Raw genomic sequence first — 14,727 nt, forward strand, 5'->3', positions numbered from 1 at the left:
GACGCTATTTTGCGTTAACTATGATTTCTCTTTGTAAATTTTTGGTAACAAGCTTAAATAATATTTTGTTAAAAATATTTATTGTGGAACATTTGATTGTGGTTTTGGATTCTGAATGTAAAGGCATACTCGTACGTTTAATTCGTATCTTTGTTACAGTGGATTAATTAATCAACTCTGAGGATTATTCAAGTGTGTATCAAATCTAAAAAAAATACAATAATAAAAACAAAAAAAATCTTTCTTTGTTTGTCATCATCTTATTTATTTTCGCAAAAAGTCAAATTTTAACCATTTAGCACTAGAATTCAGCAGCACTAACTGTTTACAGCAGACTTCGAGACCAATGCGAATTCTATATATTATAATTGGTACTCTATGTGTCAGGGTGATCCTAAAGTCGTATAGGTTACTACATGATATATTTAACCTTCAACGAATTACGTTATATATCTTAAACATATACCTATCTTTGTTGCTAGTCCCTTGCAAATTTCATGATATGGTGGTCTGGTAGCGAAAAAAATCTTAACTTGTGCCAGCTGATTTTTTTCCCGGTTCAGATTGTAGAAGTCAATCAAGAGGAAGGCTAACAAACTTGCGATTCTTCTTTTAGTTGTTGAATTAGCAACGAATTTCAATTTCATCATTAATCCATACAGCTGAACGTGGCATTTCAGTCGCTTGAAACTGTTATCTACCCCGTGAGGGATAAAGACGGCATTATATATATAAATATATTAGACTGGTTTTGCCAGTCTGATTCAATTAAAACTACTAAATTATCATTTATTTTAACAGTAGCTTTACCCCTTGCTTCGCCTACGCGAATTTAACGCCACGTACAAAAGAGTACAAGTTTTTTCCAAATATCACGCGTATATCCTTCTCCACACTCTTAATTATATACGCGAAATTTCAAGAAGTTTCTGAAGATACCGCGTGAAAAGTTAACGAACAAATAAACTTACTTTCGCAATAATAATATTATATATAATAAATTTAAAATAACCCACCTAAAAGATATTGTAAACCTGATATTCACGCTAAAGACTTTAGAAGAAGTTTAGAAGCAGTTGTGACTTTAGACTCGCCCTTTGTAAAAAGGTAATAAAAATTATTAATTGAACAACCAGACTTTACTAAGAGTGATTTTATTAATTGAATAAAACTTTATAAATTCAAACTTAAAGTTGATTAGAAACGGTTTAATTAATTACATAAACCGAAATTTATTTTCCCTTTCAAAACTTAGTGATCTAAGTTGAAAACTATTTGCTCGATATTTTCCGAAACTGTCAATCAGTCTCGTGAGAAAAAAGATAAATTCCCGTTTTTCGCGGTCCGGCGGGAATTTACAGAAAAAAGTAACCTTTATTTTTCCTGGACATCTATTCTATCTTTTTCCAAACTTCGTTAAAATTGGTGGAGTAGTTTTGAGTTTATTCGCGACAAACAAAAATACAAATCTTTTCTCTTGAAAACAAATATTTTCTGCTTCTAAAAGCCAAAAAGATTGATTTGAAGCCTCAATTCCAGGCACGCAGTATCATTTCACAACACAGTAGAATTGTTGAATAACTTGCTGACTTCAATTCGATTCTTCATTTTGTAGTCTAACCTGTGGAATACACGATTTCTAGAAAGAATATTTTATCGCACGAAAAATTGTAATATAAGTTTTAAAATTAACAAGAAAAAATGCCTGTTCCTGTGTAAAAGAATTTTCTGAATAAACTTCATTTCTATTTACATTTCCCTACCACTTTTCTGTAAAATAAGATTTGACCTTTAGAATATTTAATTCAAAGTGCTATTTCTAACGAGAGGTTTCAAACAAATTTAATATGTATACTGTAAACTTCTCTCGAATTGAATAAACCTTTTAAGTAATTGTATAAATTAAAATTATTACCTTAATATTACTAGTATAATTCATTGTAAGGTTAAAAAAGGTCCCCGTTTTCAATAAAAAATTTAAATTTTGATAACATAATAATTGTGTATAATTTAAAAGCAAAAAAAACTGTAACAAATTGCAAAATTTGCACAGAAAAAGTCAATAATAATGAGCATTTTTAAATTCTCACGGTACTAAACCACAGACAAAACTGCTTAGTAACTTTCTTAAGAAAATTCTCGACATGATTCTTTAAAGCCACTGCACTAGAGACACATACATATATCCTCAGTAATAAGCATCACGTGGCACCTAACAAGATTATCCCGACGGAGTAAACAAATATATCTCAGGAAAGTAGCCACTAATGTGATCTGTGCTTTGATGTCAGTAGTTGCTTCAGATTAATTCCCGTACCAGAACAGACTAACAACGGCCAATGAAGATTGGCACGCACGTCCATTGGCTCAAATATAATCAGAATGTTTTTTCTGTATTTTGTAGTTGGCTCTAAAATGTAGACATTAGCATCTAAACAAGACTAAAGAACATGCATACATAAAATCACCTCCATCCCGGAGGGGTAGGCAAAGACTACATCTTTCCACTTGCCACAATCTCTGCATACTTCGTTCGCATCCACATTCATTATCTACTCTTTTCATGCAGTTTCGGGTTTCGGTCAGCTCGGCGGTTTCGGGTACTCTTGACTTTTAATTGACGGTTTATTTGATCAAGATACGTTCGTCTAGGCCTTCCCACTCCGACCTTCCCCTCCACACTCTCCTTGAAGAAGATGTACGTACAAGAATAGAGAAGGGTATGTTAAGATGGTTTGGTCATGTGGGGAAGAATAATGAAAGCAGGTTAGAATAGAATAGAATAGAATAGAATAGAATAGAATAGAATAGATTTATTTTCAAAATTGGATACAAGGTATCACTTATTGACGTCACATAACTTAAATCTAATTATAACTACTACCGCTTCCAAAGCGCATGTGTAGAAGAAGCAGCGGAACAAACCACACTGCAGCATTTTCATAGGACGTCAATTTACAAATATAGATCACTTAAATCTAAATCGTGGACGAATGCACATTGTCTACATTAAAAAACATGTATGAATGTAGAACTGATTATGTCAATACGAATATTTCGTCAAATAAAATAAATATAAAATAAAATATGTACATATAATATAATAAATATAAATAAATAGGTTAAGCAGAAGACTAAAGAAGGCTATCGGAAAATCAGTTTACCTGGTGTGTAAATAGCTTTACACTATAGTATATTTATCTTTAAACTTAAATTTAAGTTATGTGTGTGAACTTGGATATGTAAATGATTTTACTGTCCAGTGAAATGTATTGTCCCTAGCGATGAGAATTTGACAAGAGGTAAAATAATTCAGCCTACACAGAAAGTAATGCTAAATTGATCGCGACTTATTTCAGTTTTTTGACATTATTTAACTCCCTAAAGATCACAGTATTACGGGGAGAATTTATCTAAATAATTATTTGCTAAAAATATTTCCCAACAATTACTCGTCTGAGAGTTCATAATTTTAGAAATGAACATTTATTTCCTTAAAGAACGGGATAATGTAGACATTTATTGATAATTAATTTAAACCCTGCTCCAATTTGATAAAACTGAGAAGGAAAGGGCAGAATTGCTAATTTCCCGATAAGTAAAACAGTAATTTAGAGTGATATTTTAAGATGACGAATAAAATCAAATTCAATTTTTTATTTGCTTAATATGAGTACAACAAGGTTTATTTACGGCTCGTTCGAATATAATTTAAAGTTCATCATTGCTGAAAAAAGGTATATAATTTTTTCAAAATTACATACATATCACGTCTATATCCCCTGCGGGGTAGACAGAGCCAGCAGTCTTAAAAATACTGATAGACTGTTTGGCTTAATGAAAGAATTCAGATTCATATAAATTGACGGATTGCTAGCCCGTCGCCTGAAAGAAGAATCCCAAGTTTATAAGCCTATAGCCTTAGTCGCTTTTTACGTGATCCACTGGAAAGAGATGTTGTGATACTATTATTTTTTATATTGGTGCCGGGAACCATACGGCACTCAAAATTACATATTTGTTACTAAAATAAAAGTCAGAGTCGACTTGTTAAAAGCAATCAAGGGAGAAAGTTATAAACAAGGGATTTATTTTGGCGATTTGTTAGCAAACTATCTGTTATTTTTTATATCTGAATTTCAATTTCATCATTAGCCATCCACTGCCTTTTGGGCTGGCTTTGAATATTGTTAAGATTGTTTCTGACTATCCCACAAAGGATAAAGACTTGTTGTGTGACATGAATCTCAATCATTCATTAAAAGAATATTAAAATGTATTTAAGTCTACATTGTATAATCATCGTTCAATGAATTTGATAATTGCCATTTCATAAATTCAGATTATCTTCGACTAGAAAGCACCAGCGGCTCCGTCCGCGTTAAACGAAAAATGCCATTATTTCCCGGTCTCACGAGAATTTCAAAAAATCCTTTCTCTTCGGGCATCGGCTATTTACAATCTATATATCTTATTGCGAAATTTTAACTTCATTAGCTGCGTAGTTTTTGAGATTTTGTGATCTATGTACCTATGGATGAGCGTTTTTCGATTAATAATAGATTTCAAAATGTTATCAACCCTACGTTTTCCGGCAGATAAAAGGAGCATCACCATCTCTTTTGCTCATTGGCAAAAGCAACAAAACCCAGTTAAACAGCATAATTTTAACTCACAGGTTGACCTTAGCAAACAACTGAAAAGAATAAAAGCATAGAAGAAGTTTTACATATTGGGAATTCCCGGCAGGAAATTTTATGTTTCATATGACAAACCTCATAGATTAGAGGTGGTTTTGCGGCAAACGCTTATTAGAGATTAGGAAGATATATTTAATTATTCAAGGATTAGGACGACTATACAAGGCAATCACCGTGACTATCGCTGTTAAACGCAGACCAATTTTAATTATTTTGCTGAAAAAAATACTTTTACAAAAGCTTAAGGCTTTCTCTATAAATCCCTAGGCTTTAAGTCCGAATGATTTTTCCCTTTAAATCTAAATAATAAAAATGGCTCGACCATTATTATCTATTCGAAACTCTAACATGAGGATTGGCCTAATCAGAGAGCGTATATATTGTGCTTTTGACATTTGTGAATTTGTTTCAGTAAATAAAATTAGTAGTAAGTAAATTTTTTTTCTAACAATACCTAGCGATACCTACTAATGCCGAGGGTTCTTATAGGCAAAGTCAGTACATGTAATCTTGACCTATTCCTTCGCCAGGACGTTTTCGTTTTGATCAAGGTACGCTTCTCTTGGCCTCCTTTTTCAATTGTACCACTAACACTTCCTTTGTACATTTCTTAATCAACCTAATTTAATTTATCCTCCATGATATCCTTATCAAATATATGGTTTTATAAACAAAAAAAAACAATCTCCTTATCTGTTTATCTGTATTAGCAAAAACATTCCGAGCAATAAGAGCGCGTTGAACTGCCCCTATGCCCGTCGGCAATCGGCAATGTCAACACCGACACGGCAAAATGTGAACTTTAGTTTGATGCCGCATATCATATCATCATATAGTTGACTGGTAGATATATCCAAAATATGTCTAGGTACCAGTAAACGAGTTACCTATTTTGGATAGATTTCCATTTTGCAAACCTACTTAAAAAGAAAAGTCGACTATTTTTGGCGCGTAATCTAATAGCTATCTATTATCCCAATTTCTATGTGCGTCAGTCACATTACAGTCCTTTGAACTGTTTCGTTTGCCATTAAAAAATAATGATTCCTATACCCATTGTTTTCAATTGTATTGAAAATCTCCGGCAATCAATATTATCCATCATAGCGAACAATAAAGAAAGATAATACTAATAATAGAAAAGTAATATATATTACAATAAAAATGATCGTGGAATCGGTCAGGACTAGAAACAGTTACGTGTGTAAAATTAAAAAATAAATTGTGTAGAATGACTTCAAACGTTCACCCCTCAAACATCACATAACTAGGGATTATATCTACCCGTAATGCTGTCATACTGACCAATATTTCCACATACATACATACAACCATAACCAAAAAAGTTTCTCATATCAAATATCATTTTAATGAAACGCAATCGCTGCTAAATTCGCTCTATTACCCTTATGTTATGCCGCGTATAAAACGGCGCGCGTCAACGTGTGTTTACTTAAAATCACGTGGTAAGCACTCACCGGTCCCAAGCTGTCGAAGCCGTGCTGCAGAGCCAAGTCGTGGGCTTCCTCACGACCCACGGACCTCTTGAATCGCACAAGGAAGGAGTTGGTGAATACCTCTCGAGAAGCAGCCGCCGTTATCAGCACGGTAGCAGCCAAGAATTGCAACCACATGTTAACGATGTGGCCGACGACGGCTGACTGAGGCCCAAGTTTGGTTGACGTCACCAAATATCGACCAGGAGTCAGCGCATGCGTGGTACACCCGCCCATTCAAGCTTGGTGCCGCAGATGAAAGGCTACATTACCAACCTAGATTGAAGCTGCTACCTCCATCTTCTGGTGACCTTGTTGTGGCGTTCACGTCCTGTTATGTCAGAGTTAAGTGCCTTCTAAAAGCCTTACACTGTCTCGGCCAATTAAATTGCTTGGAAGGCGCCAATGTTTTTGTAATGAACTGTTCGCCCTTAGTTGGAGTTAACGGGACGAAATATGACGAAGTTGCTATGATGATGTATTTAAACTTCATAAACTATACATACATATGATTACTACTACCTAGGAATAAAGGTGTAGTACTAAAAATAATGTACTTATATAAAATTATATTGACCCTCAAATGCAGTAAGTAGTTCGATATAATAAATCTAAGAAGATCAACATCGGGCCATAAATATCCGATTAAGGTACGCAACCCGTTTAAATATAGCCCAAAACATATTATTTTTGCAGTAAATTACCTTCATCCCTTAAATTGGGCTCCAATTTACTTTTTGCCCTCCGGCGATGGTTACCTAGCTACGCGGGTGCCGTATTTAGGTAAAAGTATTTATTTTTGTAAAATCTATCAATCAAAAGGTTAAGAATATCTGACATAGCATATATTCGCTTTGTATATAAGTGGGTCGTTCTTCTTTTAAACCTACATAAAGGTGTCTTCAACAGACCGTTAAAAAAAAACAAGTAAATTATCAATATTTTTTCAAAATTATATTTTGATATACACTGTACTATACATATAATGACCGCACATATTTAAATAACATATTAATTAAATAATTTCACTGTAAAAAGTAAGTTACAGAGTTGTGAATTTTCGTGACAGAGATGTTTTCATACAAAATCATTATGTCTCCCGCTACATGGCCTTGCGTGTTATCTATTATATTACGAAAAAAATATATTATGACACAAAATGTAAAAATATCCTAAATATCTTTAATATATTACCTATCGTGTAACAGTAACACAATTTTTTTAATACTATCAATAAAATTATTAAAAAAATCTCAAAAACTCGTCTCCCTCTACCTAATGTTTTGCATGGTAAATTCTGTCACGTGGGTTGTCAAACGAAATACGCGCTGTTGCTGCTCGTCCTTGTGGCATGCGAACCAAGGGAATTACGCCTTTCCCCCCTCCGTACATGTTTCTCTTTGCGAACAGAAGGCAGCGCCTAAGTCGCCCAAACGCATTGTCAAGACGCGCGTGTTTTTAAACGACTACCGATTCGTCACGTAAGTAATTGATTGAAATTATAATGATCATTGTTACTTTTTGTTGTTTACTTTTACGTAATAAGAAATATTTTATGCTCGACATGTAAATTATCAAATTCTATGTTAACTTTTAAATATTATCAACTTTTTTACAAAAAATTACCCTTCCGTCACACGACAATTTTGTCACGTAGTTACTGTGACGAAGTGGTAAGTACGTGACGGTGGGGTAATATAAATAATGTTTTTGTTATATTTATGCTTAATTCAAGAAATACTTAAAAATATTCATTAGTTTTGGTAGTTATTAGGATAATTATTCGTACGGAAAATCTTCTGTTGTCATTTAGATACTAATTACTTATTTCTATTACCAGATAACACCAAGGTGTAACAGAAGACATAAACAGCTGCAAAAAGACAGTGGATTTGTCGCGCGAAAAGAAATAATGACCCTGAGAAAGTGGCTAAAGTAAAACGCAAAGATTTAGAAAGATACCATGCTCGAAAAAAGCTAGTGGCTGATATGAGCGAGCGAGAACATCGAATTCAAAAGCGAAGATGGCAAGAAGCTAATAAAAAAAGAAGGGAGAAGGAAAAGATGCTTGAAGAGGTACTTTTGAACACACCGGCTCCATCACTAACACCAGAAAGACCCAAGAGAAACTTTATGTGCAGCACCGACTCCCTCTAAAGTATCAACGCGCAGTTCCAAGGCAAGAAAAATAATGAAAAGAGATAGAACAAAGTTATACAGAGATAATGTTAAGTTTCAAGAAAAGCAAAAAGAGGAAAATGATTAAATGAAAATAATAGTCAGAACACAAAGAAGTACAACGTTCTATCTAATGCCATTAAAGAACGATACGATACGATTGTATGAGGCGACTGTTGTTCTTTTGCGGGATGATGTAACGAGGGCTACAGCTCTCACGAGTCTAAGAAGCTCTAATCTCAAATGTGATTTCATTCACTGTTTCAGTTTGATCTCACCTTATCATATTATATGATAATGTTGAAGACTGATTAAGGCTTATGTATGACAGAGTTGAGAGGAATGAATTGTGGTCAGCACTTTCTGTGCATGGGGTGAGCAGTGTCTTGATATGAGCACTAAAATCCTTATATGAGGATTCGAGTGCTTGTGTCAGGATAAACGGAGCGCACACTGAGAGGTTTAAGATTGAGAAAGGCGTTAGGCAAGGATGGGTTGCGTCACCGTGGCTATGCAACCTATTTATGAATAGTTGTTTGACAGATTTGAAAGAGTCTGAAAGTGGATTAAGGATGAATGAGTTACTGGCCTCATCAGCGGAAGAGTTACAGGAGATAGTAAACTGTATGCATCAAGCTTTGAATGAGAAAGGAATGAAAGTGAATGTAAGTAAAACTAAAAGTATTTGAAATGGAGAAAGAAATGACAGCATGTAATATTTTGATTGGAGGAGAAAAAGTTGAGCAAGTGAAAGAGTTTGTATATCTAGGATCAAAGTTTACATCAGATGGTAAGTGTGATAGTGATATTGAACGCGGGGAATATGGTTAATGAAGCTTCGCATGCCTTTATGAGCAGTCAGAAACTATCCAAAAAGGTTCGACTACCTGTGCATGGGGGCGTGTTGGTCCCGACATTAATGTATGGGAGTGAAAGTTGAATATGGCAAAAGAAGCACGAAAGCAGAATAAATGCAGTGGAAAAGAGAGCGTTAAGGAGTATGATCGGTGTGAAATTGAGAGACAGGATAAGGAACAGCGTCATTCATTCAACAAAACAACATCAACATTCCCTATGTTGTGATGTGAAAGAAGATGTAGTTACAGGAATACAAAAGGGTATGTTAAGACGGTTTGGTTATGTAGAGACGATGAATGAAAGCAAGTTGACTAAGCAGATATACAAGGAGAGTGTGGAGGGAAAGGTGGGAGTGGAAAGGCCTAGACGAACGTATCTTGATCAAATTAAGGACGTCCTGGTAAAGGGTCAAGTCAAGAGTACCCACAACCGCCAAGCTTGCATGCAGAGAGTTATGAATGTGGATGAAGCGAAGGAAGTATGCAGAGATCGTGGCAAGTCGTAAGATGTAGTCTCTGCCTATCCCTCCGGAAAAGAGGCGTGATTTTATGTATGTGTGTAAGTACTGATTAAGATTTATAAAAATAACTGAATATGATTCTATAAAAATAAATGTATTTTATTGCAAACTATAGCAAAAGAGAGCCTGGTATCCCCTAGAATAACAACTCCGTCACACAAGTTACTACTCTGTCACAGTGTTGTCTCCTGTTAGGAAAATTGTTTTAGTCGTAAATATATTTAGTTATAACTAGTGCAACATTGGAGTTTTTTTATTTACAATATTTTATGAAATTGCCGTCTCTGCAAAACTTATTTATTTGTAAATAATACTAAATTTTAATTTACAACAAAAATTTACTTTATATCAGGAGTAAATGTAACAGAGTGGTATTCGAACATCAGTAAAATATATTTATAAATACAAATAAATAATATTAATATCTTTTTTTTAAACGTCATTTTGGTTAATTTATGTTTTACAAAAGTAAAAGTTATTTAAAGAATAGCAGTTAATAGAATAAAATAAAAGGTTTCGTGACGGAAATGTAACTTTTTGAGTCGATTCTCTCTAAAAAGTCATGAAAATCCTACAAAAATCTGTAAACTTCGCGGCCAATAACTTTTTCTGATAGAGTTGAAAGTAGTCTATTAGAATATATGTATATGAAGACGTGCATACAATATATATTTTTTTTCAAAACTGTGCAAATTTTTATTCAAAATGTAGGTTTAAAAGAAGAACGACCCAAGTACGTAAGTAAAAAAAACTACCAAATATTGTTAGTAATAATGTCCAAAATACACACATCACGTCTTTATCCCTTACGGGGTTGACAATAACATAATGTCCATCCAGTTATAAGTAGGTAATTCAAAATATGCATTGATGTGCAATTCTCAATCATCACAGCTCTCCCGACAGCATTTAATCAGACAGTTTTTTATCTTACCTCCTAAATCGGGATTCGCTTAAGAAAATAAGAGCCATGTGGTTCCCGGAACTTAAGAATAGAACCACTCCCTCTCTATTCCATATTTTCCACACTTTTGAAATCAACAAAGTGAAAAATATACTTAATAACAGAAAGATAAAAAAGGGGAATGTTTAAAGTTTGAGAGTTTATTATAATGAAGAGAGGATGAAATAAAGGCAAAGAATTCGTTTGTTTTTATTTTTAATTTTTCAATAAATTTGGGCCGTTTTGCCAATTTTATCGCGCGAAAAGCAATCGCTGTCCCGTTTCACGTCGTCATAAAAAGTATGTAAACCTCTATGGGGCAGAGGCAAGATTTAGTTTTGTACCTAGATGTGTAAAGTTTATTTGTCTACATTCTCTACTTAAATAATCAATGGTAAAGATGTACAAGCAGTGATTAAATAATGAAAAAAACACACTCTTTCATTGAAATTGGAAATATGTTACATTATTTCAATTTATATGCACACTTTCATATATACTAAATTTTCAAAAATAATATAATCACTTATTTTTGTCTAGTCGCAAATATTACTACATAGACATGTAAGTCTAGTTAAGTTTGTAAGTATCTGTTACCTGCCTAGGAAACGAAAATAGGCTCTGTAACAGGTAACAATGGACAAAATTGGGATATATTGTATTGTAACATATTCCCAAATTAGAGGAATGTTCCAATGTTTCTATGGGCGTTAGCCGTTAGTATGGTCGCTAAAATTAAACACAATACATAAGTTAATTTGAATTATTAATTGTAGATATCTAATCAGAACTTACACAAGGTATGTATACTTTATTTGACGGCCTCTGTGGCGAAGTGTGGGTTCGAATCCTGGCAAATGTTTAGCAACGAACTTTTTCTGATAAGCTTGGGTCTTGGATTTTATATGTATGCATGTAAGTATTTATTATAAAATGATACATATAGTATCGTTGAGTTACTATCTCGTAACACACGTCTCGAGACTTTCTTCGAGTCTAACTCAATCTCTGTAATTTGTTTCATATAAAAGTTTTTATCCTACTATGTAATTTTTTGTACTAAAGTCAAGTTAAAAGCCCAAAGTTTACATACACACACAAATAACGTCTTTGTCCCTTGCGGAATGGACTGAACCAAAAGTCACAACACTCGATGTCGACAAATCCTCTCTTAGGACAACACAGGTTGCTACCCTAAAAAATACACATCATTAAATAAAATTACAGATATTTTGCTCATGATTAAATCATCATAAAGACCGAAGTTACTTCGGTCACGTCACGGCGCCATGTTTCAGGTTGCAAAACAAAACTAATTCGCACTGACACCTCCTTGGCGCGTCACTCGAATATTTTAATAACATCCCACGTGCTTATTTAAAGAAAACCACGGTTATGATAACAATAAATATGTATTGGTTCATTAATATTTTATAGGCGCCATGCGAGTTACGTTACGTGGATATATAATGTAATGACACTTAAGGTTATGTTGTATTTTATCACAGAGTTAGCAAAAAAATATGCTTGGTCATTAGGGTAGGTAAGGTACAACCACCTACCAACCTAACCTACCAACCAACCTAGTTAGTAAAATCGGTCTCATGCTACGAAAGCCTTCGAGAAAACTCTAAAAGAATGTACAAAAAATAGCTTTTTATACCAAATGTGGCCCACGACTTTGTTCGCCATAAAAGTTCAATACTTTACTTTACTTGAATACATACAAGCTGACCTCCTGTTTTTCCCCCTTCGAAGGATGGGGAAGAAACTTTTGTATACCACTTTACAAGTTGAACCAAGCCACGCATTAAATCGTAACAATACCTACCTAGTTTTCGCGTGATCTGATTACAAACATACATACAGACAGAATTTCTAAAAATTAATATTTTTCAAAGGTCCAAAGGAAGTGTCATGTGCTTCCCAGCACTTTAGAGTAGGACAAATCCACCTCTTTCCCGTGGATGTCGTAAAATGCGACTGAAGGAATTGGCACTCCTTCATCTAGTGCAGGCTACCATGCTGGTCTGGTAGCGAATAAAAATGGAGTGTGTGCCAGCTGCTTCTCTTCCCATGCAGATTGTAAAAGCCAACCAAGGGAAAGGCTTATAAACCTGGCATTCCTCTTTAAGACGATATGCTAGCAACTAACCATTGTTTTCATTATTAAGCTATAGGTACAATTGAATGCGGCCTTATAGTCGTTTCGAGACTGTTGGCTCTGTCTACCCCGTAAGGAATGAAGACGCGATCTTAGGTAGATCAAAGAAATAACTTGGGCAAGCGAAATCCATTTGTTGGCTCAGTGTCTGCACAGCTTAACAGGATACAGGTGGGCGAAATAGGAGTGTATTCCCGTTGGCTCCATCACTCGTCGATCCAGTGATGGGACCAGTCAATGGAACCAACGGGAATTTAATATAATAATTCAGTTATATTCCCGATAAAACTGAAATTTCAAATATTTGCCTTTGTGACACAAACAGCGCTTTATCACTTTCGTGTTAAACAATAAAGTAGACAACGACACGTGAATATTTAACTTGGCCCTGTTGCCTGTGTGAACAATGGGTTCAACGTGAAACATTTTTTTAACATAACTTTTGATCCCATAATGGGTCGAAAATCATGGTGCCAACAGGAATACACGGAAAAAGGATAACATGCAAAATATGTACCTACCTATATTAATTAATAGTGAATCTTGATCATCTTTAAACTCACTCAATCTTTTTTATCCTGTAATTTGGACCCAAGATTCCATCCATTATATAACATGAAAATAGTTGATTGATAAACATAATTATGTTGAAAAAGCATAAAAAGCTCCGCATAATAATCACCAATTGTGTCATATTAACAGAACTTTGTACAAATTGATAAGATAATACCAAAGACGGGAAATTAAACAAGAAAATAAAAAAAAATCAAAATATACAGTCTTTATTGAACATAACAAGTTTTATAACCTTTTTACACATCACATTTTCTATAAGCAGATCAATTGCTACTATTGGAAGGGCCAGAGGCAGATGTGGCACATTCCTTCTCCATCGCATGCGAAGGAGGATGCTCTAGAACATTGTCTATTAATCCGAAAGCCTTTGCCTCTGTTGGTGACATGAAGTAATCACGTTCCATTGATGTCTGTACTTTCTCTGCAGCCAAACCTGTATGTCTAACATACAGTGTATTAATCTGTGCTTTCAGCTTCAGTATTTCTTCTGCCTGGATTTGAATATCTGTTGCTTGCCCTCGCACACCTCCAGAAGGCTGATGTATCATTATGCGGGAATTAGGAAGTGCGTGCCTCATACCAGGAGCTCCGGCAGCTAATAACAACGAAGCCATACTGCAAGCCTGTCCTACACACCAAGTCGCGACCGGAGGAGTAATATACTGCATTGTATCGTAAATACCAAGACCAGATGTAACATTACCCCCAGGAGAATTTATATACAAATGCACTGGTTTTTTACTGGACTCAGATTGCAGAAATAGAAGTTGAGCGACGACTAAAGAGCTGATATCATCATTTATAGGCCCCATAAGGCAAATTATTCTTTCTCTTAGTAGCCTTGAGTAAATATCGTAGGCCCGCTCCCCTCGTCCAGTTTGCTCCACCACAATGGGAATCATACCCAGCCGTGTCGGTTCACTAGTCATCAGTTGCCTAAATGCAGATTTGTTACATTTATTTACTCCTAAAGATACGGTTGGTCTTGCAATTTGTCGGAGAAAGTTGAGTGCCATTTTGCTAACTCTTTGAGGTTGGACGTTGTTCCGGCAGTTCAATGTAAAGATGACTTTGTATTGTTCACTTAAAATTGTATGTAATTAAACTTATTAATATTGTACAATTTTTTTCATTGTTTTTGTAATATTGACTTGTTAAATTTCTTTTTTTCTTCTCCTGTCTGTCTGCGGGAAAATAAACAGACGTGCTTAAAATGTACTGTCACTCACTGTCATATCAGTCAATGTCAATGCAAGCAAAACATATTTTTTTTCTACCCAATGCGACACAAT

The 14,727-nt window shown here is 34.6% G+C and overlaps 2 protein-coding genes across 2 annotated transcripts in view; both read right to left on the reverse strand.

Moving 5' to 3' along the window:
• The window catches only part of LOC106143350 (neuroendocrine convertase 2), a 61,194-nt gene extending 54,761 nt beyond the window's left edge, over nt 1–6,433 (reverse strand). Inside the window, exon 1 of the mRNA XM_060949243.1 lies at nt 6,179–6,433. Coding sequence (XP_060805226.1) covers nt 6,179–6,433 — 255 coding nt within the window. The remainder of the gene's footprint in view (nt 1–6,178) is intronic.
• A 7,192-nt stretch (nt 6,434–13,625) lies between these two features.
• Nucleotides 13,626–14,633, reverse strand: LOC106130384 (ATP-dependent Clp protease proteolytic subunit). The gene has a single exon (XM_013329221.2). It carries the CDS (start codon nt 14,449–14,451, stop codon nt 13,699–13,701), a length of 753 nt encoding a protein of 250 aa, XP_013184675.1. The 5' UTR covers nt 14,452–14,633; the 3' UTR covers nt 13,626–13,698.
• Between the last annotated feature and the right edge of the window lie 94 nt (nt 14,634–14,727).

This window comes from Amyelois transitella, chromosome 18 (assembly GCF_032362555.1).
Source record: "Amyelois transitella isolate CPQ chromosome 18, ilAmyTran1.1, whole genome shotgun sequence".
Classification (NCBI taxonomy): Eukaryota; Metazoa; Arthropoda; class Insecta; order Lepidoptera; family Pyralidae; genus Amyelois; species Amyelois transitella.

What these genes read in the sequence shown, in the direction of transcription:
- LOC106130384 (XM_013329221.2), bottom strand. Translation starts at nt 14,451, where the DNA reads ATGGCACTCAACTTTCTCCGACAAATTGCAAGACCAACCGTATCTTTA.